This window comes from Carassius auratus, chromosome 36 (assembly GCF_003368295.1).
Source record: "Carassius auratus strain Wakin chromosome 36, ASM336829v1, whole genome shotgun sequence".
Classification (NCBI taxonomy): Eukaryota; Metazoa; Chordata; class Actinopteri; order Cypriniformes; family Cyprinidae; genus Carassius; species Carassius auratus.
The window spans coordinates 19,102,175-19,124,867 of NC_039278.1; the positions used below are offsets into that span (position 1 = coordinate 19,102,175).

At 35.2% G+C, this 22,693-nt stretch overlaps 3 protein-coding genes across 7 annotated transcripts in view; 1 reads left to right on the forward strand and 2 right to left on the reverse strand.

Moving 5' to 3' along the window:
* The window catches only part of fam83e (family with sequence similarity 83 member E), a 10,986-nt gene extending 2,228 nt beyond the window's left edge, over positions 1–8,758 (reverse strand). The window contains exons 1-8 of one of the 2 annotated variants that reach the window (XM_026221906.1): positions 8,318–8,758; positions 6,778–7,281; positions 5,884–6,030; positions 4,880–5,004; positions 3,269–3,700; positions 2,400–2,453; positions 2,263–2,310; positions 1,943–2,156 (exon numbers count right to left, since the gene is read on the reverse strand). In XM_026221906.1, coding sequence (XP_026077691.1) covers positions 1,943–2,156; positions 2,263–2,310; positions 2,400–2,453; positions 3,269–3,700; positions 4,880–5,004; positions 5,884–6,030; positions 6,778–7,245 — 1,488 coding nt within the window. In that variant the 5' untranslated portion in view covers positions 7,246–7,281; positions 8,318–8,758. Of the gene's footprint in view, positions 1–1,942; positions 2,157–2,262; positions 2,311–2,399; positions 2,454–3,268; positions 3,701–4,879; positions 5,005–5,883; positions 6,031–6,777; positions 7,494–8,317 lie in introns of both variants that reach the window. The other variant, XM_026221905.1, reaches the window with a different exon arrangement.
* Positions 8,759–8,960: 202 nt separating this feature from the next.
* On the reverse strand, positions 8,961–14,601 carry LOC113055531 (epithelial membrane protein 3-like). The gene is made up of 5 exons (XM_026221912.1): positions 14,340–14,601; positions 12,325–12,413; positions 11,713–11,815; positions 10,863–11,003; positions 8,961–10,711 (listed from the first exon to the last, which is right to left on the reverse strand). Exons 1-5 carry the CDS (start codon positions 14,437–14,439, stop codon positions 10,536–10,538), a joined length of 609 nt encoding a protein of 202 aa, XP_026077697.1. The 5' UTR covers positions 14,440–14,601; the 3' UTR covers positions 8,961–10,535.
* Positions 14,602–14,737: 136 nt separating this feature from the next.
* On the forward strand, positions 14,738–22,564 carry si:dkey-264d12.5 (cingulin). 4 transcript variants are annotated; one of them, XM_026221907.1, is made up of 18 exons: positions 14,738–15,551; positions 16,004–16,177; positions 16,323–16,443; positions 16,518–16,735; positions 17,097–17,180; positions 17,443–17,611; positions 17,684–17,755; positions 17,868–17,983; positions 18,326–18,396; positions 18,496–18,730; positions 19,022–19,099; positions 19,175–19,297; positions 20,408–20,578; positions 20,688–20,800; positions 21,438–21,579; positions 21,657–21,793; positions 22,219–22,321; positions 22,410–22,564. In XM_026221907.1, the coding sequence occupies exons 1-18, from the start codon at positions 15,537–15,539 to the stop codon at positions 22,467–22,469; spliced, it is 2,202 nt and encodes a 733-aa protein (XP_026077692.1). In that variant the 5' UTR covers positions 14,738–15,536; the 3' UTR covers positions 22,470–22,564. The 4 variants fall into 4 exon arrangements, with proteins under 4 accessions (XP_026077692.1, XP_026077694.1, XP_026077696.1 ...); XM_026221909.1 differs by having other exon boundaries at positions 17,446–17,611; XM_026221911.1 differs by lacking the exon at positions 20,408–20,578.
* Positions 22,565–22,693: the final 129 nt, after the last annotated feature.

Sequence of the window (22,693 nt, forward strand, 5' to 3'; positions counted from 1 at the left end):
GTCAAATGTACCAACAATAATCACATTTAAAAATATACACTTTTTGATATAACATAAAAATAACAGGTTATATAATAACATTTAGTCCATCCATCTCAAACTGTATTACCGGTAGAAGTGAAATCTTATTGCAGTCTTTTTAAATCTGGGTACTGTCTTGTGTTTTAAAACTTATGTCAAAATTTTGGTAGTTCCTAGGATAGCAAAGTCCACTAAAGGAGGTAGAGCTTTCTCATATTTGGCTCCCGAACTCTGGAATAGCCTTCCTGATAATGTTCGGGGTTCAGACACACTCTCTCTGTTTAAATCTAGATTAAAAACACATCTCTTTCGCCAAGCATTCGAATAATGTATCTCTTAAATTGTGAGTGTAGTTGCATCTGATCAAATGTGCGTTTTTATTCATTAGCTTGGGTTAAACTAATTTTACTTTGTTGGATCAGCAGCATGCTAATGATGTCTCTATTTGTTTCTATGTTTGCCAAGGGACTAGGATTTACACAAGCTCCAGTCTGGATCCAGAACAACTGAGAAGAGATGATGCTGACCCTCAGAGGACCTCAGATGATGCTAACCCTGAACCAACAACAGAACTAACAAATATTGCTACAAGTGTGACTGCATCATATAATAACTATTAATTAATAATATTGATAATGTTCATCGTCCAGCTGACTACGTATTAATTTTTTAACGTATTATTTTTTTCTAAAATCCTGTCAAACGTGCACAAACTGACAGTCACCACCATAAGCTACTACTAAATATTGTAGAAACATAATTTTCTGTAAAGTTGCTTTGTAACAATTTGTATTGTAAAAAGCGCTATACAAATAAACTTGAATTGAATTGAATTGAATTGAATTAAAATCACTTACAGAGAAAGTTTGGTCCCATCATGCCGATAAAGCATTTTCTTTTGTTTTCACTTTCTCGTGATCTTTACAACACTTATTTCATGGAACACTCGTTTTATTTGTTTTTGGCGCCACCTATCGTCGTGGGTGTATTATTGACATGTCAAAGGCGACCGCGTTTTTTTTTTTTTTTTCAGATGTATTCCAAGAAATAAACATCGTCTTATATTCGGGTCAGTACAGTATATACCAAAGAATTAAATAATGACTTCAATATAAGTTTTTAATATTTTACACAAAGTTATCATTTAGTGTTAAACTGTGATGTATGCTGCTCTGCATTATAGGCTTTACATATACAATATAATGTAATATTTAGTCAAATTCTGCTTCTTATCAACTACCATTTAAAGTCATTTTTATGTGAAATTTCTAATTTAGTTGGTGGCGTTTAAAATCTTGATTGTTGTTTAAAATCTTCATGAATAATGACTTTTATGATTATTTAATTATTTTTTACATTTTTGTTACATAAAGCTAACAGTATTAGACAGTGATGTCTGCAGTTAATTTTTTTTTTTTTTTTTGTCAAAATATTTATCTCTACACAGTGAGGTCAGTAAAAATTGCAGTTGTTTCTAGTTTTATTGGTAATTTAATGCAAATTTGTTTGTCATATGTGACCCTGGACCACAAAACCAGTCAAAAGGATCAATTTTATTTATTGATATTGATAGGAAAATATTTTTCTGAGATACAATTATTTGAAAATCTGGAATCTGAGGGTGCAAAAAAATCTAAATAATTAGAAAATAGGCTTTAAATTTGTCCAAATGAAGTTTTTAGCAATGCATATTACTAATCAATAATACAATTTTAATATACTTACAGAAGGAAATTTACAAAATATCTTCATGGAACATAATCTTTACTTTATATACTAATGATTTTTGGCATAAAAGAAAAAAAATCAATAATTTTGACCCATACAATTTATTTTTGGCTATTGCTAAAAACATTCCCCAGCGACTTAAAACTGCTTTTGTGCTCCAGGGTCACATATGTTAACGTATAGCAGCATATACCTTAAAATGAGCTTGTGTGCTTCCTTCAAGGTTCATGGTCTCTCCTAAAGCTCTGTCACTCATCTGGTAAGGCTCTCGTCTCACAGCGGCTCCGAGCTCTTCCTCTGATGTCATGTCCATTCGGTGAGCGCGAGATTTGTACAGCGGAAACCTCTCCTCATTTTCAGCATTCAGTAGAGGATACGTGATTCTGTCAGGAATCTGTAGAGGAGGCCTTTAGATGAAAGAGATTAGCACAACTTTTGTTAACATCTATCCAAATATGTGCCAACCTGTTTCTCTTTCACTTTACTGGACTCTGGAGGGGTTGTAATATTGACCTGTTCACCACCTCATTGCAATGCATTTCTCCTGGAGCGTAATGTCGCCTACAACAGAAAAAGACCAAGTATGTTAAGTCTGACACTGCATCTGTACATTTGAGATTAATATGAAAAGCTTTTTGAGAAATAGTGACCTTGGTCTTTGATATTCCGGATGCCTTAGATCTGACAGAAACATTGAACTAAACCTGAAACGTGAAAAGATAAGACAGAGTAAAATAAACTTTCGTACAGAAAATGCCTTTGGAGTGAACATTTGACCTAATTCTGAAATACAACAAGAAGCAGCTTCAGGATTGAGATCTTTAACAGAATATTAAATCATTATACACTATATTAATCTATACAGAGTCATACATTCCAGTTTGAGGTTTAGTCGTTTTAAAAACCTTCCCCATCTCAAATCAAAAACTGTGTATTCACATCAAATCTGAGCTTTACAGACCTTTCATGAAAAGATAAAATACATTCAATAACAAAAAATGTAAATTATGTTATCAGTTCCAGCGTGATGTTTTTGTTTTCATTTCATTCATACTTCTGCACATTAAAGCATGAATACAGGTTTTTTGAACAATAATTCTATATAGTTTATCACTGCCTTTTTGTTATACACACATATAACAAAATTTGTGAAGGTTTTTAGACAGTAATGTCTACATTGCATTTAATGTCTTTTTGTAGCACAATATCACAAAGTAATATTACAGTACATTTTGTCAAATTATATTGTTTTTCATTACACTTTCAGGTCAGCTATAAAATGTATGTCAGTTTTGTAGTATTTAATGCAAAATAATCTATTCAAAAGCTGTCATGAATGACATGACATTTAATACTTTTATGTATAAAAAATATTTTTGTTACACAAAGCTACTATATAGTTACCAGTTATGGTTAGTTGTTTAGTTTTAGTTGTTGTTTTCTCATATTTTTGTGAGCACTCTTTATGTAATCGTGAGACCGTCACACATAGACTCTGAGGTGTGCATGGTCTACTTACTTAACGTCTTCTTGATACCCAGGCTGAAGTCTGCTGTTAAACTCTTTGTAGGGAGGTTCCCATCTTCCCGGATGGCGTTCCAGGAGCTGTCGGTGATGAAACGGGATCTCAGGAGGATCAGATGGAGATAGAGGGCTGTCCGGGAATCTCTGGATGACCCCCATCTCCTCCCAGTCCAGGGGGTTGTCTGTAGGTGGAGGTGGAGGACTGGAGACCAACTCTTTGAGTTCTACTTTGTTGATATTAATGTTCAGTGGCTGTACTTTTTTTAATGTTTTGGGTTCGGTAGCTTCTTTTCCAGTTTTCCACGCATCTGGGATTGGGAGCGAGGCAGCATAGAGGATCCGAAACTCTTGATCGAAAGATTCAACGGCCCGGCCGCTCAAAACAGTGACGAGCTGACGGTGCAGGTGAGCGTCGGTCCAGCTCAGACTGACCAAGACAAAGAAAACCAATCAAGAGATTATAAAGGATTTAGAAGATGCACAACTACCACAAAACAGCTAAATATCATCATACAACTAGAATAAATATAGTGTGGAATTCAAAACTCATTCTTCCACATATTTCAAATATAAAATGTCTGTTAACAGTCAACGACTTGCTTTAAACGTGATGTTTTTGGACTTTTCTATTAGTTTTTTCTTGTTTGTCTCAAAGCAAAAAAAAAAAAAAATAATAAAATAAAAAATCTATTTTTGCACTTAGAAAATTGAGAGTTAATAGAGTTTTTTAATGACTATTTTATGAGTTTTATAATGCTACTTTGTTCTTTTGGAGCTTGACAGATGTTAATCCATTGTGTTTGTGTGGAATCACATGAATTTCAAACAAAAAGATGGAAACTAAACGATTTTAGGTGACCAAGTCATTTATTTACACCACCGTTAGAAGATTTTTTAAAGAAATTAATACTTTTATTCAAAAAGGATGCATTTGATTGGCAGTAAACACATTAAGATTATGTTACAGAAGAGTTCCTTTTAAAATAAATGCTGTTCTTTTAAACGTTTTTTCTGGAAAAAAAATGTATCATGGTTTCCTATATATTTATATATATATATATATATATATATATATATATATATATATATATATATATATATATATATATATATATATATATATATATAATTCTATAATAAGAAATGTAGAATGATTTCAAAGGGATCATGTGACAGTGCAGACTAGAGTGAAAATTCAGCTTTGACATCACAGGAATAAACTGCATTTTAAAATATATTCAAATAAAAAAAAAACATTAAATTAAAATGTTAATAATATTTCAAAGTAGTACTGTTTTACTTTATTTTTGATCAAATAAATGCAGCCTCGGTGAACATAAGAGACTTCTTAAAAAAAAAGAAAAAAAAAAAAGTAGTGTACCTACACACCTGTGAAAGAGACAAACAAATTGTTCCCACAAACTGTTAATTTCTCTAATTGTCTGTATAATGTAGGGGTGGTGTGGCTTAAAGGTATGAGCTGGCAACCCAAAAGTTGGTTCAAATCCCAGAATGTTCCCACCCTTGTTCCTTTGAGCAAGTCTTTAACCGCAGTTAATGCGTTTCTTGGATGAATTATGAACTCTTTTATGAAGCCATTCTTTACCTGTAGCTCCCAAACATCACCGTCTCCAGATCCACCAACACAAAGTTTTCCTTCAGCTCTCCGACCACTACCTTAGTGTCACGCGTCAGGTACGTTTTACCTCCAAGAACACGCACCATAATATTCTGGAATATGTAGAAGAGATTCACGTGAACAACACTGCAAAATCAAATGGTTCAGAACCTTTTATCTTCATTACACAGATCAACTGATTCTTCAAAACTTTTAAATGAAGGTCAGATCCTGTTAAGTTTCAGAGATGTGAAGAGATTTAAACCCAAACATTCCACGACCGCACGGCAACCATCTGCACCAGATGAATGTGACTCAACCTGTTTGTCTCTGCTTTGTGAGTTCTTCACATTATTACAGAGACAGAAAGAGAAATAAACTCTGTGATGGAGAGTGACATTTGCTTACAGATACAGTTATCCACTAAGGTGTGTCTGAGTCTTTTGTTTAGAGGAACAGCCTAAAGTTCAGTCTGTTAGGGTGTGCATGGAGATTTTGTGGTCTAAAGGTTGCATAACTGATTTGAATTATTATCATGAAAACCTGTACAAAATCATGCAGAACACAGTCATTAATTGCTATATCATAAGTTATTTCGGTACCATTAAGAGACTATTCATTTTTATTCATTTATTTTTATTTTTAATATATTTTACATATTGTAATATTTTTACATTTTTACATGTTTAATATTTTTAATATTTTTAATATTGTTTAAATATTTTTTAAAATATTTTTTAATATTCTTTTAAAATATTTTTTAATATTCTTAATATTTTTTATATTTTATTTTGTGTTTTCATTTATCATTTAAATATTTATATTTGTTATAATTTTTTTAATTATGTATTTTTAAATACTTTTAATTTTAATAGATTTTAATTTAATAGAAATTATTTAATAGATTTAATAGAATAATTTAATAATTTAATAGAAAGTTTTTGTTTCGAAAAAAAAAAAAAAAAAAAGCTTACTACAGTATATCCACTCACCGGATGTTGAAGCCGTTGTGAAAAGCAGCTCTTTTCCACAGATCTTTTGTTGAGGATGATGTACACAGGAACTCCCCGCGATGCAGCGTTTCGGAGGTCACCAATCACAGCATTGTCCGACAATTTATCTGTTACCACAGCGATCAGCTGCCCAACACAAATCCAAAAAACTATCCTTACAGGAAATGTTTTAGAAGACTTCCTGCAGATGCATCTTCATATGAAATGTCATTCAAAGTTGCCAGCTTTTAACAGTTTTCTCTTTTTACATTCAACCAACTACACTCTTAAAAAAGTGTTAAATGCATGCAAAAAAAATAAATAAATAAATCTGTAGCAACACTTTAAGGTTTTACAGATTGAACTTAAATTGACAGCAAAAAAGTATATTTCATTAACTAATTTAATGTTAATATACCAACCTATTGAAGTACTAAAATCCTTTTCACCACCATAAAAACACTGCATGACGAATCAAAGAAGTAGCTTTTCCTCAAGCTAAAATAAATATTCATACAGTATATAGAAATATATAAATAGCTATATGTATAAAGACGTTGCACACAAATATAAACATGTTAACCATGAAGATAACTATAATACCAACTATATGAATTGTTTATTATTGTTGTCTGCTACTTTAAATGCTCCAGCTCTAGCTCAGGTGGATTCTGATTGGCTATCGATATTTTTAAGGTTCATCAATTGAAAAAAAAAAAGTGTTTTGAAAGTGATTCCAAGGATATTGTTAATCAGTGCTGCTGTCGTTGTAGTTGTGGTGCGCTATTCAATTTTTAAACTGTATCTTTAATTGATATACTGTAGTAATTGTTCTTGGTGTGAATGGCCCTTAAACTCAACCTCTTTGTTTTAGCTCCAAGGATCTAGTTTTACCTTAGTGGCTCCTTGTAGGTGTCTCCTGAGGACTTCCCGTATGGAGGGTGCCTGTTCTGCAGGAGGGTTGGTGAAGACGTGAATCTGTCCCATGTCCATCCAGATGGTCCTTTCCGGCCATCCCAGTTCCAAACATGGCGCTGGAGTATCAGACTCTGTGGGAAAATAATGTCCAGAGAAGTCCTCCCCATCAGAACCAACCTCCACCTCGCCATTTCCATTTTCCTGGATTGCATCACTTTGATGATATTCCTCGGCCCAGCTGGAGATCTGGTTCACCTCACCGGGGGACAGGAACGACCCGATTTGTTCCTGGTGGAGTTTGGTGTAGAAAGCCTCAGCACCGGAGCTCACCAGGCTTTCCACACAATAACGCTCTTCCTCGCAGTGCAAGAAGTCTGGACTGGACTCTGTCAATGGAGCGAAGACGATGTTCTCGTTGAGGCTCTGCTCTTGAGTGTTTGACATGACTGGAGCCCGCCGATGGCTGGAGAAATCCTTCTCCTACAAGGAAAATGACATGTTTCTATCTAAACAATGACCGGCATCTGGAGATTGGTGAATTATTCAATAGTTGAGGTTCTTCTTCGTGGGTTGAAGATATTTAACTGTTTTTAAACACCAAGAGTCATCGTAAAAGGAGAATACTCCATGGCAGAATCATTTCCCTTTTTCTTTGAAGATTTGGAGAACTTTGAAATGTCCTGGAATACAGACTTGAGGGAAAACAACAATAATTAGAGTTTCTTTCATATGATTTGGTGAACACCCTTGTAAAAAGAAAAAAAAAGAAAAAACAAGGTGTGTTTAATTGCATTGAACGTGCACTTGTAGTGTACTTCAAAACTCAACAGAAGAGCGTAATATAATATGAATAAAATAAAAGGCAGTTTAAGTGTGCTTGAAGACAGTTCTGGAGGGTCGGTGTGTTATTCAATATTACTTTCAAAGTTAATATATTGTACAACATCATTACAAATGTGTAATTAAATACATGACATATAAGTTTTAATAAAAATTATATTTAATTATATTTCAGTTATTGTCAGTACATTCTGCAGTTCACGTAATCAAATAATCATTTTAATATGTATCAAAAGCACTTTTCAGCCAGTTGCATTAAATTAACATTATGGTGCTTCTGACCCAGTTAGGACTTAATACATCTTTATATGTAATTTCATGATTATTTCTGTTGTCTTCAACTTTTCAAGAATATACTTAAGTGTGAATTAGTTATGTGTGAACTGAGAGTAATGTTCTCGTACATTATAATTTATGCTTTAATTTAAACTTAACTGCATGTTATCTACAATTAAATGAAGATGTATAATAGTTTGAATTTCTATAAAAACATTTAAAACATTATGCATCTTCATTTAATTGCAAATAACATAGTGTCCGAGAACTTTACACTCAGTTCACACTTAAGTAATAAATGCTCTTTTTAAAACTGTGGTTTATACATACTTATTTGATGTAAAAATCTATTTTTATCTATTTATTTTATGGTAATACTTCACAAAAAGTCGAGACTTACCCGTCTGTGGCCGTCGGTCTCACTCACACACCCTCAGTCCATTGACTCTTTGCGTCAAGTTCTGACATATCTCTGCTATCTCCTCCCTTTCTAAATGGCCTCTCTCTGTCTGGTGTTAAATTACTCCCCGTCACCAGCCAATGTGAGCAACTAGTCATCACTGCAATCTGCCCATGTTTAGCTTTCGCCCAAATCCGCTTCTTGAGTCAGCAAATCATCAGCAAACCATCCCCAAAAACGTCTTCTGGTCTCCCTCAGCCCACTTCATCTCGCATTATAAGGCTGATATTAGATCTCTGGCCTTATTGTGTCTTTAGTAAACACATCTCTGTCACCAGCCTCGCTATCGTGACTGGTTTTACCAGCCGAGCCAGTCTTCTCCGGGGAGCAGAGATTGAGACCTTCCTTCCCTCCCAGCTTTAGTCAAAAGGGGGCCAAGACTGGAACTCAACACCTGCCTAGTGGTCTCGTTTCATGTCAAACAGCTCGATTTGCGTGGACATGAGATTGTGATGAATATACTAGATGCTCAGACAAGTGCAGAAGAGCTACCTGTGTGTAGGAGTGTTTTAATCCATTGCAGAAAATATGCTGAGCTCACCTTTGCTCACTTTTGGGATCTGCATGTACAAGCAACTGGAATTTCATGCAACTGTTTAATGCACACATTCTTTAATCACCCAGTATATCTGTCATGCCGATGTTTATTGTGTGCCTAGACAGAATCAACAGTGCTTTTAAAAGCAGAGAATGTATGGTACAATGGGATGTTGTCATGCTAATAAGTCAACCACAATGTCAATGATACAAATTGATTAGAGTTGTTTGAATTAAATATATAAGTATTTTAAATTAGCTGTTCAGATTGTTAGCAAGTAACAACTATTTTTACTGATTCAATCTCATTACTATGTAAACCACTTAAAAGGCATCTTGACTCTGCTCCTAGTGGACACTTGTTTATCCTACTTGAGCTGCAACCATGTTTTTCTATTTATTCATTGTTGCACTGAAATATTTTTCTCAGAGACTTTTACTCTAAACTAAAATATCATAACTATGGTTTGCATCTTTTTATAACATTTTATTTATAGTGTTTGCATACATAAAAAAAAAATAATAGAATGACACGTGCACGTTTTTGATATTGGAAAAAAGGACAGGTTTAAAGTTTCCAGTTTTGGGAGTTTCTTTTACACTCCATTTTTTTAAGCATAAAGTAACAGTTCACCCAAAAATGAAAATTTGCTGAAAATTAGTTTTCTTCATCTCAACAGATTTGGGGAAATGTAGCATTTAATCACTTGCTCAACAATGGATCCTCTGCAGTGAATGGGTGCCGTCAGAATGAGAGTCCAAACAGCTGATAATGGCGAAAGGTTGCTTGTCTACAAGAAACAAATCCATCTTTGGGGTGTTTTAATTTTAAAGGGGTCATAAACTGGCTTTTTGATTATTTAATGCTGTTGCCTGAGGTCCACTTATGACGTTCGTGTGGTTTTTACTTTCAAAAACATCACTTCTGGACAAAATATCCTCCCATAATAACACTCCTTCCAGAGAAATAGTCCATCCCCTGATGTCCTCTCATATCAAAATCCACCCACATATTTGTTAAGAGCTGTTTTGGCTTGTAAACGGTGCATGATCTGTGCAACTTTATGGATAGAGGACTCATATTTTAGCCATAAGCAACAGATTATAAAATGTCTTATGATGGATTTGTTTCACAACTTTTTGGTTCACAAGACATTAAAATATGGACTGGAGTGGAGTGGATTACTGTGATGTTTTTATCAGCTGTTTGGACTTTCATTCTGACGGCACCCATTCAAGTGAGCCAGTGATGCAATGCTACATTTCTCCAAATCTGTTCTGATGAATTCAGGTATGCCTTGGATATCCTAGAGGCGAGTACATTTTCAGCAAATTTTCATTTTTTCTTTTAACAAGCATTTTGCATCAAAATCCCACCTGACTGTTAGCATCAAACTTAGAACAACAGTTTCCCCACTATGAGAAAATACAGCAAGTTTTGTTGCAACTCCACAAAAGCAGCAAAGCAGGTGCTGGGAGTTGGGTCCCAAAAAACTGTTATGATAATAATAAATAACAATAAGCCATATCATAAACTGGCTTGCCTAAAAACAGCCATAAGCATATACTGTATAATCTCATAGCAGACTAAACTACTAAAGTACAGGTGTTAAGCAGAAAGTCAGGCCCGTTTGCGCAGATGCACATAAAGTGCTCCGCTGACGAGTAAAAGGGGCACGCACACCCACGCTAGAATGTAACAGTAGCCGAAATGACCCATTTCCAGTTCACGAGCATCTTGAAGAATTTCTCTCCTTTGGAAGGTGTAGATAAGAACAGCCACACACGCTGCAGCACCTGTGAGAGTGAATGGAGCGAATGGGGTGAGAATAAAAAGTGACCACAAGGGGGAAGCACATATGATATTAGATAGGGAGTGAGATTATGCTACGCATTTTCTGTCTACTACCTACATAGCCAAATAAATACAAGATTATAGTTTATATACCTGCAAATATTTGACACAGGCCAGTGAAATAGTAAAGTCCTCCTTTGGACATAGTGAAGAGCTGTCCGAGGAACACCATGAAGGAGATGGAAGAGAGCACCACAGATAAGATCATGAGGGCCTGGACTGACTGCAGCCATTCTGAGGGAGAAAATCACACACAAATACAAAGAGTTACTTACTTTTAACAAATGGTTATAGTTTGATAACTCTGCTCTGCATCATATTTGTCTGAAAGAAATCCAATACTTGTTTTGTATACTCATTTTAGGTGCATAATTCTGAAAAATAGTTCTTATGCCTGTTTTGCTAAACACATTAGACATTCTGATAAAAAATATGATGCATTTCATAGCATTTTTGTATTTAAAACCATTTGTAAAGTGAAGTCGTCTATTGTCACTTTATCAGCAGAAAAACTGCCTTAAAGACATGATTCCTGTCTGCATCTGAGCCAGATTACAACTATTTGTTCAATTCTAATAAGATTTTCACATGTATGAATGATTCTGAAGACTTTATTTTATCCCTAATCCTAATCTCATTTTTTTCACTTCGTTGCAGATTGTAATTGAATTGATACATTTCGAATTCTTATCTCTGTGATTAAAACATTTGACTGCTTTTGTTAATCTGGCATGTATATTAAATTAATACATATAAATAATTAGAAAAATCTTTAATTGATATTTTTGAAATCACAATCATGAAATTAGGGAATAATAGTCTATTTTATTTTTTTTGCAAATAAGCAATAGAAGTTTTGTGAACGCACCAGTTCTCGTTGAACTGTCATAATAAAATTCAGGGATTATAATAATCCATCTGTTTATGAGAGTAAATGACCCACCGCTCTCGCTGGCAGAAGCACATAACCAGGTTTCTGTGGCGTTTTCATAGATGCACTTATACCAGAGATCTGTGTTCTCTATGTCTCCCCAAGACCACCAGGACTAGAAAAACATCATAATCATAATATTAAGTTGCAATAATAATAAGAAGAAGAAGAAGTAAGAAGAAGAAAAAGATGTTGAATAATATATAAATAAAACTGATTGTTTAAAAAAAAAAGAGTTTCAAAAATCACTGCAAAAGAAGTGTAAAAACAACAATAAAACACAATAATAAAAGTGTATAATTTTTTGTGTATTTGAGTATTTAGTGTATTTTTAGTATAAGTGAAAAATATATAAATGAAAAAAAAAATGACAAAGAAATATGCTAACTACATGCTTGTTAAAATTCAGTTTTACCTTATCTACAATTATTTACATTATATTATACATAAAAAATATTTAGTATTTATTTAGAATTGAGCCTAGAATTTTGGCCATATTTTGTTAGACAAACATGCAAGACCTCTGAACTCCATGCATTTGCTCATGGGGCAGATTTTTTATTTTAATAGCTATAGGTAAGATGTCTTTTACAGCTGTGATTGTGCAAGGGAATTATGACCAACCTTCTCCATGGTGGCAATGAACAGCATGGCCAGGGTGACCAAATGCAGAACAGTCACAAACATCAAAAGGAACGCCATTTTTGTGGATCCTGCATGCAGAATAAAAGGTCCTGGTTCAGAACTTTCATCTCACAAAGAAAAACGAAGGAATCATTTGGGATTCAATCAGTGTGTCTGAAAAGCCAGGGATGTGTCTGGCTTGAAGGGTCTCGGTATAATCAGCAGTAGTTTGTGTCTGATCTCTAGATTTGAATGAAACTAAACAAGCACAATGATACAGATCTCAGGTTTCCATCCCATTTACACAATAACGTTCAAAAGTTTGAATCTGGTAAAAAAATTTTTTAATGTTTTTGAAAGAAGTCTTTAATGTTCACCAAGACTGCATTTATTTGATAGAAAAATACAGTAAAAACCATAAACATTATTACAACTTAAAAAAAATAGTTAAAATTTCATTTATTCTTGTGATCACAGCTGCATTTTTTTTAGCAGTCTTTATCAAATGATCCTTCGGAAATAATTCTAATATGCTGATTTGCTGCTCAAGAAACATTTATTATCAGTGTTGAAAACAGTTGTGCTGGTTAATATTCCTGTTCCATAAACTACTATATGCTATGTTTTTTAGGATTCTCTGAATAGAAAGAACAGCATTAATTTGAAATGAAAATCTTCTGTAACATTATAAGTGTCTTTACTGTCACCTTTGATCAATTTCATGCGTTCTTGATAATTTCTTTAAAAAATCTTGACCCTACGCTTCTGTATATGATGCCAAATGTACAGAGGGTCTCCAGAAATATTCATGTTTACTTCATAAAAATGATGCCATTTGCTGACAGCATCTTTTCCAGGAAAAAAATGTTGGACTTACGTGTGAACTTTGATTCATGTGCTGTAATAATACTTCACTGGCATACCTATAAATGAGTTTTTACCTCACTGCTAGATGATTTTCCATCACCACATTTCCAAGGTGCCAAACATGGCTATACCACAAAACCTCCATGACATTTCTGTCCATAAGATGAACGGAGACTTCTGGTTGAAATCAACAAAACATCCATTCAGAAATAAGGACTGTGTGACACATCTGGATAGGGAAGGAAGATTGGGAATGACACAAACAGATCCCGGGATTCCACTCCTTCTCTGTCACGAAGGAGCAGGGAAAATAACTCACAGTGCATGCGAGAATCTCTTTCCAAACCAGAGATCAAAAGGCCCTTTGTGGTGGCCTTAAGATTACGTATTTAGTCAACATCTCGCAACTCTGGTTTTCATTAAATCGGACCCCACCTCTCCATGTTTACATGCAGGAGCTGCTCGTTATGCATTCCTGGCTCACATTCGGACAGTTATTTCTCTTTAGTCGCTCTGTGTGCCATTCAAGACTTTACCGAGATGCTCTTTACACTTTAAACACAGTTGAGCTGAACTTACTGCTCATAAAAGTGAGTAGATCTTACAGCAATGTCCCAGACAGGACAGCAGAACAGACATTATTACACGAGGTTAAGACATTTTGGACAGTTTTTTTGAGAATTATTCCATAATCTACTAGTCTGTTTGGTTGCATCTTATTTCTACTTCTATCTTAAGGTTTCTAACGATTTTCCTCATGTTTATATGACTAAACAAACAAGAATATCTCATAGAACATTAATAGTTTGACTCTTAATAATAATAATAATAGTAAAGGTTCTTCAGTGGTTCTTATGTTCAGCACTTTTTGTATATGGACAATTTTAAAGTTGTTGTTTTTTTATGAAAAGTTCTTGATGTGACTCTTAGATTCTGTAGTCTCATACATTAATAAAGTAAAAGTGAAGACCCTCTGGGTTCTTTATTCATCAATCAGTACATCCATAGCTTTTTGAAGAAATTTTAGGCACTTTAAAATTGTTTCTATGCCTTCTGCGGTTGTAAAACTTGTCTAAAACTATTATTTATGGCATATTATGAGAACTGGAAATACTTTCTGTTGTTGAAGAAGTGAAAATGCTGCTTACCTTGTGTACTCGTACCAACAGATCTTCTGGAAACTTTGGTCTGGAGTTCTGTGTTGTTCTCTGTGTCTTCAGCTGGTCTCCTCCCCTCTTCTCCACACATTCACTCTCTCCACAAACTCCCTCGTTTGGGAGAAAACGGTCCAGGAAAGAATGCAAGCTAGGTTAGAGGAGGAGTTTCCTTCACAGCTCCAGAAAAACTCTAGGTTATAGTTTCTACAAACTAAAAATGGGCTTGAGTTTGTGTCCGGACAAACCCAGAGAGAGTCTGTTACATAATTGCACAACAGTCCACGCACTGATGTTCTGAAATTGAATAATAATTATATTTGCCTAAACAATAAGATATGATAAAATGCTATGTTTACTGTTAAGTGTTATTTATCTTTTTCATAGTCTGATGATTATTTTCACATCTGTTTATGGATTACAGTAGTCAGGTGCTGTGGTTTAGGCAATTAGAAAACTCCTACATGAAGCAATCTGGACAATTACTTCCTGTTGGAGGGGGAACAGACCACCCAGGGAAACATCAATTCACACCCCTAAATCCCCCTGAAGTGTGTTAATCTTCAGTTCCAAAAATGAAGGCTTACGCTTACCAAAAGAAACGTTTTTTATCTAATTCTGTTCATTCAAATGGTTAGTTTCAATGTCTGGATTTGATGTATGAGGATGGGGATCTTAAGAAACTATTTTAAATCAGTATATGCTCTTTTCTGGGTCATTGCATGAAAATTAAAACAATGCTGTAAGCGGTTTCATGGATTGTTTAAACTCTTTAAGAAATGTAGTTAAAATCACTTTTTTCGAAGTGTAAAAGGCGCCCGTTTCGTGTAATGAACGTCAATTGTTGTGGAACCGCGTTTCCTATTACGGGATTTGTGGGATGCTTTTGCAGGACGTCCCACACACACACACACACACACACACAAAGCCTATACGCTGATGAACGTCAATTTCACGCAAATGCTGAAAAATAGTGAAGGTGATACATTATAACACGCGTTTCTAGGCGACGGTGAAAGTTAAGAAGTTCCGTTAGAACGCGACAGGGACATGAAAGAAAAGCGGCTCGATTGAAGTCACCGCAGTAGAGTTTGGATGATCGGCAACGTGTGTGCGTTTCGTGGACTTTTCGCTTTCAAAACAATAACTTAGAACAATAAGTAATTAAATGGTTCTGAATAACGCAAAGAGATGTGCACAGCACAGGTAAGTGTGTTTGTTAAATAACTTGACGTGGCAAATCGTTAAATTTACTGTTCTTTAGAAGTAAACACATCACGATCGGAGAGTGGTAAACATCTGATGTTATATAGCTACATATACCTCGTACTATTCTCTGTGTTATTCGCTTCATTCGTTTTACTGAAAAGCAAAAGTAACAGAAAGTTGGAATGTTTTCATGCTAGAAAACCGCTAGTAGTTTCAGAGGAAAAAGGGATGTGCGCATGTGCGCCACCGATCTGCAAAAACAGCTGTCAAAAGATGTTTAAACAACATTAGTAGATCACGTGTTTAGTGTAGACAACATCTAAAAGACACCAAACCCTAAGATGGATGGATAGATAGATAGATAGATAGATAGATAGATAGATAGATAGATAGATAGATAGATAGATAGATAGAACATCTGTATGTTCATCTCTGTGTGGGATGGACAGATGTTGCAGGACATGGATCAGCGTCTGCAGGAGGAAGGGTTGGACTCCTCGGCCTCCAGCAGTGAGCGTCTGTCTCTGCTGTGGCAGCTTTACAGGAGCAGCGAAACTACAGTGATATCCCTCAACCAGCAGATACAAGATCTGCAGAAGGAACGTGTTGCTGAGATCGAAAAGGTGAGTACAGCAAAAAAAAAATAAAAGTGGAGACTCATTGTTTGGTCCCCTGCATTTTGTTTCTGATCCATATGAGTGTCTTTTTGTCTGTGGAACAAAAAATGGAACCGGCAGTCTTATCATTTTACGTTGTCTATGTTGTCAGGTTCAGCAATATGTTAATCAAATTAAGAGTCTCACAAAGACCCGAGACACTGTGGCTTTACATCTCGAGCAAGAAAACAAAACGCTCCATGCTACTCTGGATGACATCCAACAACAACAAGGTGCGTTTCTGTCTATTCTGTCCTCTATCAGACCAGCTCTTCGCCACTCATGGTGTTTGAATGTATGCATACAGAAGCACGGCGGAGTGAGATCTCTGAGATGTTACTTCAGGAAGGTCTGGCTGATATTATTCCCATCAGCCTGAGTGAACAGGTGGCATACCTCCTCGCAGACAGAGCCTCCCTGCTGGAGAAAATACAAAGCCAGGAGAATGTGGATTGGAAGACCGCACAGGATCCTGATGTCCATACGGAGCAAACGTCAAAGGACTGTAGAGAGAATGTGGTCAAAGTAAGAGAATCAGTTCAGAGTATTTATACAGCCATTTTCACAATACACACTGTTTAAAAGCAGCTTAATATACATATCTTAATGCCTTACAGTCACATTTAGCAAATTAGAGCAGAGTGATAATGTATTTTGCAACAGTAAAAACACTCAAGACTGTTATTGTAGTTTTACATTAGTAGCAACATATGAACTTATATATCTTTATATACTTATGTAACTTTATATATAAAAAATATATATTGCATATAGTTTTCACTTTTGATGATATAACAATGTTTCTGACCTAATTCCTGTTTTCTGTTGTTTAAGTGCAGAACTTCAGATTAGAGATTTATGATAATGTACCTCATCTTTCCACAAGGTGGCAGCACCACACGTTCAGAGCCCTTGGAAGAGGCTTCTAGGACTCAGAAAGGCTGCTCAGAGTGAACAGAAATCTCTGCCTGTATGTTTATGCCAATTAACCTGATGCATGTCATTGAAATATGCAACAGAAAGCAAGAGGAGACATTAATATCATGTCTCATTTCAGGTGGATTCCAGCAATCATGCATGTTTAATTTACTCAAGGAGCAGATTTACTAACCTTGTATAGTTTTTTTTTGGGAATGTTTCATTTTCAAAGCATGCATGTTAAGGATTTCTTAAAGCAGCGTGATTCCTGTCATGCTCATGCATGGTTTTTACATGAGTTTCTGTGTTTGTAGCAGGCGGTTGACCTGCGGTTCAGCAGGGACAACATACTGAAGGGACAGACGTTGCAGGAACTGGAGCGAGATGTAGAAGAGGCCTCTGCTCGACTCGCTATGGCCCACAAGGAGATCCGCAGACTCACGGATGAGCTGGAGTCTGCTCACCTGACCCAAAAGGCTTATGGTAAATCACTTCACTGGTCTCACATTCACACTCATGAACATACTGAGATCCAAATCATGCTTTGTGTCTTAGAACCAGAGCTGCAAGAAGCTCAAATAGAAGTTGAGCAGCTCCGTCACGAAGTGGAGAAACTGAAACGCTGTGGTATAATTTATTCGCCATTTCTCTTTCTTTTACATCCTATAGATAACCTCTCAGTTGAACTCACTTAGAGTTTGACTTTCTTTTGTTTAGTTGATTTTTTTTTTCTTTTTAGAAGTTGCTGAATTGCGAAAAATGAAGGAGATAAATGAGAAACAGGAAGAAGAGCTGTGCCACCTTAGAGAGATGGTGAAGAGGTTACAGGCGGAGCGTGTGCATTTGCTTGAAATGGTACGATCATCACCGAAAAAGATAATTATTTTAGAAAATGGATGCTTAAAAGTTTGCGGTCGGTAAGATTTTATAAAAATTTTTTAATTCGAATTAATTTAAAGGATTAGTAAAATTAAAGCTTGCATGGTTAAGCAGCCAATCAGCATATTAGAAAGATGTCTGAAGATCTGGAGGAATGATGCCGAAAATTCAGCTTTCATCTGAATTTTTAAATTGCAATAATATTTCACAATATTACTCCTTTTTAGTTTTATACTCCAATAATTTCAGCCCTGATGTGCATAGGAAATTCCTTGAGCATTTGTATAATATCTTTTAAATATTATTTTGCATTAACAGACAGAAGGCCCTGACAGCACTGTCACTCCATCCAAAGGCAAGACGCCACAGGAAGAGGATATCCATCAAGGGTTCGGCCTCTCTTTGACTTTTTGCTTTTTGAAAGCAGATACATATATCCAAATCATAGACCTTCCAAGAATCAACACGAGCACAAACGGTTTTTCCAGGTGTCTTAACGAGATGCAGGAGAGGTTACACATGCTGCGCGATCTGACGCAGGTCACGCTGAAGCTGCGGATGGAGTTCGAGACAGAAGCCGACCTGCGGAGGAGGGCAGTGGACGAATGTGAAGAGCAGAAGAGGAAGAGGACGGAGGCAGAGCAGCTGGTGAGAGACTTCCAGAACCTCTGTGAGAAGCAGGCGGAGGATTACAGGAGCACCGTCGGCAGCCTTCAGGTGGAGGTGAGGACTAAGAGATGACATACAAAAACAAGGGCTGTCACCATTATAACACGTTAATTGTGCAATTTATTATTGTTTTTTTTTCTTCATTTTGTTCCTGGCGTTCTTTGACTTTTTTATGTGAAGACTGTTTTAAGTTTACTTCAATTGAAAGCTGGTATACTTTTCTAAGCTTATTAAATGTTAAAAACAATGGATTAGAAATAACTAAATGAAGATGTGATATGTAAATTAGTTAATTTTTGAATTGACAAATTTAACGAGCAAATGCATTCATGCATTTCTTCACAGCTGAGAGATTTAGTAACTAAGGTACGAGAGCTGGAGACACAGGGAGTGGAAAGACAATGTGACAAACACCTGAAGGAGGTAAATTTGACTCTTATTTTTAAAGTGGATTTGGTCACAAGTTATGCTAAGGGACTAAATAACTGACTATTTTAGGTGTCATCTTTGGAGGAAAACGTTTGCCAGCTGAAGCTTGCCCTTCAAGAGGAGCAGCAGAAGACCACACAGCTGTCTGTGAGCATGCAGATGGAGATTGAGCAGGCCAAAGCTTTGGTCCAGGTGAAGAAACCTCTATTCTGACACAGGGTTTGAAAAATTAAGAATTCATTAAATTGAAGGTAAAATGAACATAAATGAATGTGCGCTTGGTTCACTTTATTTACTAATTTGCATAATTTTCTGCGGACAGAAGTTAACAAATTTTACTAAGATTCCAACAAAACATGAGCTGGTTTTGAAATGTTAAAAGCTTAAGGGTTTAAACGTTTAATAGTGAGGAATTTTGACCGGTAATTTAAGATATAAATATTGGTATTGTAGTGTAAAATTATTTTGTAATTATCAATTGTTTTTATTGTATTTTTTTAATTTAGAGTACAACTGTAATCTACCTCTGATATACAGTCAAACCAAAATTTATTCAGACACCTTTCAACATTTCTCACAATTATCACAGTTTATTCGCTATAGTTTAGAAAATGGTCATAAAATATGACAAGAACTCAAGAGTTAACTGTGTCAGAACAAATTCATATTGATAACGTCAGATAAGACTTGAGCAAAACATGGTCAGGTCAAAGCGTCTGAATAATGTTTTACTGGTAGTCCACTGTATGAAGAATTTTTGGGTATAATATGTGACGGTTTACTTTATTTTTCTATCCTCACTTACATATATAAACTATTGTGTCCTGCACCCACTAAAAATATATATATATAAAAATGATATCTGATGTCTTAATAATTTTTGGTTTTACTGTATATTTATCATCATTTCTATAGTTAAAAATAATACAAATATTGATAAACATCCTGAAATATCTTAATTAAGCAATATGAGTTGAAATGCCATATCACTGTTAAAATTGCCAAAATAATCACTATATATTTTTGTGCAACCTTATATATATATATATATATATATATATATATATATATATTTATATATATATAAATCATTAAAAACAAACTGCTCCTACTCATTCTCTTTTGCGTGCAATTTGACCATAAAAAAGAGAACCATTGAATATACAAATGTGTTGTTAAATTACTAAAATAAATCTCAGGTGGTACTTCAGGTAAATATTTATGGGTCTGGCCTACAAAAAGTATCTCATGCCATTTATTAGAACACACAGCTTCATACTCACAGCTTCATACTCACATCAGTCACAGGACGTCCAGCTTCAGCAGGATGCAGAGGAGCAGAGGAGGATGTTAGAAGAGCTCCAGGGCATCCAGAACATCCTCAGCACCAGCAAACAAGAGCTGCTGTCCCAGAGGAGAAACAACACACGACTGCAGAACAGCATCAGTGACGCCGAGCAGGAAAACAGCAGGGTACCTGACGCAGAGGGTGCTGAACAGGGAATCCTGAATGCTCTTTAGCCCAGAAACTGCAATATTAGGTTCTATATACTAACATGATTTTTGTTTTCTGTATGAGCAGCTCCAACAAAACATTGAAGACCTGAGGAACAGACTAAGCAGCGGTCAACAGGAGACAGACTCTCTGAGGACAGAACTTCAGCTAGCTCTGGTTAGAATAGACGCTGAGAGAAGGTACAGAAAACTAAAACCACAAAAAGAAAAACACATTTTTGTTACTTGACATAAAATAAACATTTACTGGAAAACCACGAAAAACTATTAAAAGGCAACATTTCTCTTTTAATTTAGTTGAACTTGATGCACTAAAATATCTAAAACTGATATAAAAATGAATAAAAACAATGGCGACATATATATAAAAAAAGCTAGGGTAACACTTTAGAATAATGGTCCATTAGTTCATGTTAGTTAACTACTTTAGTTAACATAATCGAAGCAAGAACAATCCTTCTACAGCATTTATTAATCTTAGTTGATGTTAAATTCAACATTTATTAATGCATTATTTAAATCAAAAGTTGTGCTTGTTAACATTAGTTAATGCACTGTGAATAAGTTATGAATAACTGTCTTTTCATTAACTAACATTAACTAATGGACCATTATTCTAAAGTGTTACCAAAACTAGTAAAAATGAAAAAACTAAAAACTAAAAAAAAAAAACTAAAAAAAAATATATATAATATAAATATATATATTTGTCTTTTCAATATATAATTTTTTTCCCCAAAATTCTTACTTGAGTGATTAAAAGTAACAAGTTTGGAAGAGATTCTTCATTATTTCCGCTTTATATATTTTTTTTCAGTAAATACAACGACAAGCGAATCCACTACAAAAACAAGCTGAGCCGAGCCAGAGAGGTTTACCTGAGAGAGACGGGGTGGCGGGACATCAAAATAAAAGAGCTGGACAAAGAGGTTCTTATTCTGAGGAAACAGGAGGAAAAGGTACAGTAACATGGCAGGCTGGGTGAAAATGATGAACTGTGTGTGACCTTTAAATGATGATGGCTGCTCCTCATTAGACGGCACACATGATGAAGACGGTCACATCTGAAAATGAGAGTCTGCTTCAGAAGAACAGACAGCTTCTTTTACAGCTGCATGACTTTGAACAGGCACAGAAAAATGCTTCGGATGCGATTTCCACCACGCAGATGAGGTACTTTTAGTTGTAAATGAACACAAGAGGTGTAAAATGTTTGGGGTCAGCTTGATTTTTAAAACAGAAATTAATTTCTATTTCTAACAAATGCTGTTCTTTTGAACTCTCTATTCATCAAAGAACCCTAAAATATAGAATCTTTGCAGCAAAAATAAAAAAAGAATGATCTCTGAAGACTGGAGTTATGATGCTGAAAAGTCAGCTTTGCATCATTGGAATAAATTACATTTTAAAATGAATTCAAATAGAAAACAGCCATTTTAAACTATGATATTCACAAATAAATTCAGCTTTGGTGAGAATAAGAATCTTCTTTAAAAATAAGATCTTACTGACCCCAAACGTCTGGTAGTTTTCTCTTTCACACTTACCACTTACCACATCCATTGATCAAAACTGCATTTCTTGTTGAACTTCCTCAGGATAAATTTGCTTGAAATAGAAAATGTTCAGCTAAAGCAGACGGCGGCACAAATGTCGCAGCGCATCGAATGCCTGACGATACTGGCCGAGACGAACTGCGGTGTAAGTGTATTCCTTTAGATCTCATTTTCAGGTTTACAAATGAGGAACGCTGATGGTTTGGGTGATATTTGTTCACGTTTCACTGCAGGAAGTCACTGCCGAGAGCCGTGTCATAGAGGGAGAAGACCAAACTACTCTTCCTACATAAACATCTTTATTTTGCTTTTCAGTGTAAATTAAATTATTTTTGTAAACCGAAATATTTCTAAATAAAGATCTCATCCCATTGTTTTACGTCTATGTAAAAAAAAAAAAAAAAATGCAAAAAAAAGAACCTTTTCCTCGTGTGAGAACATAATTGATATAATGAGAGGGCAGTGAGTCAATAACAGGTCTGAAAACGCTCCCTTATGTGCCGTCTCTTAGTCCTCT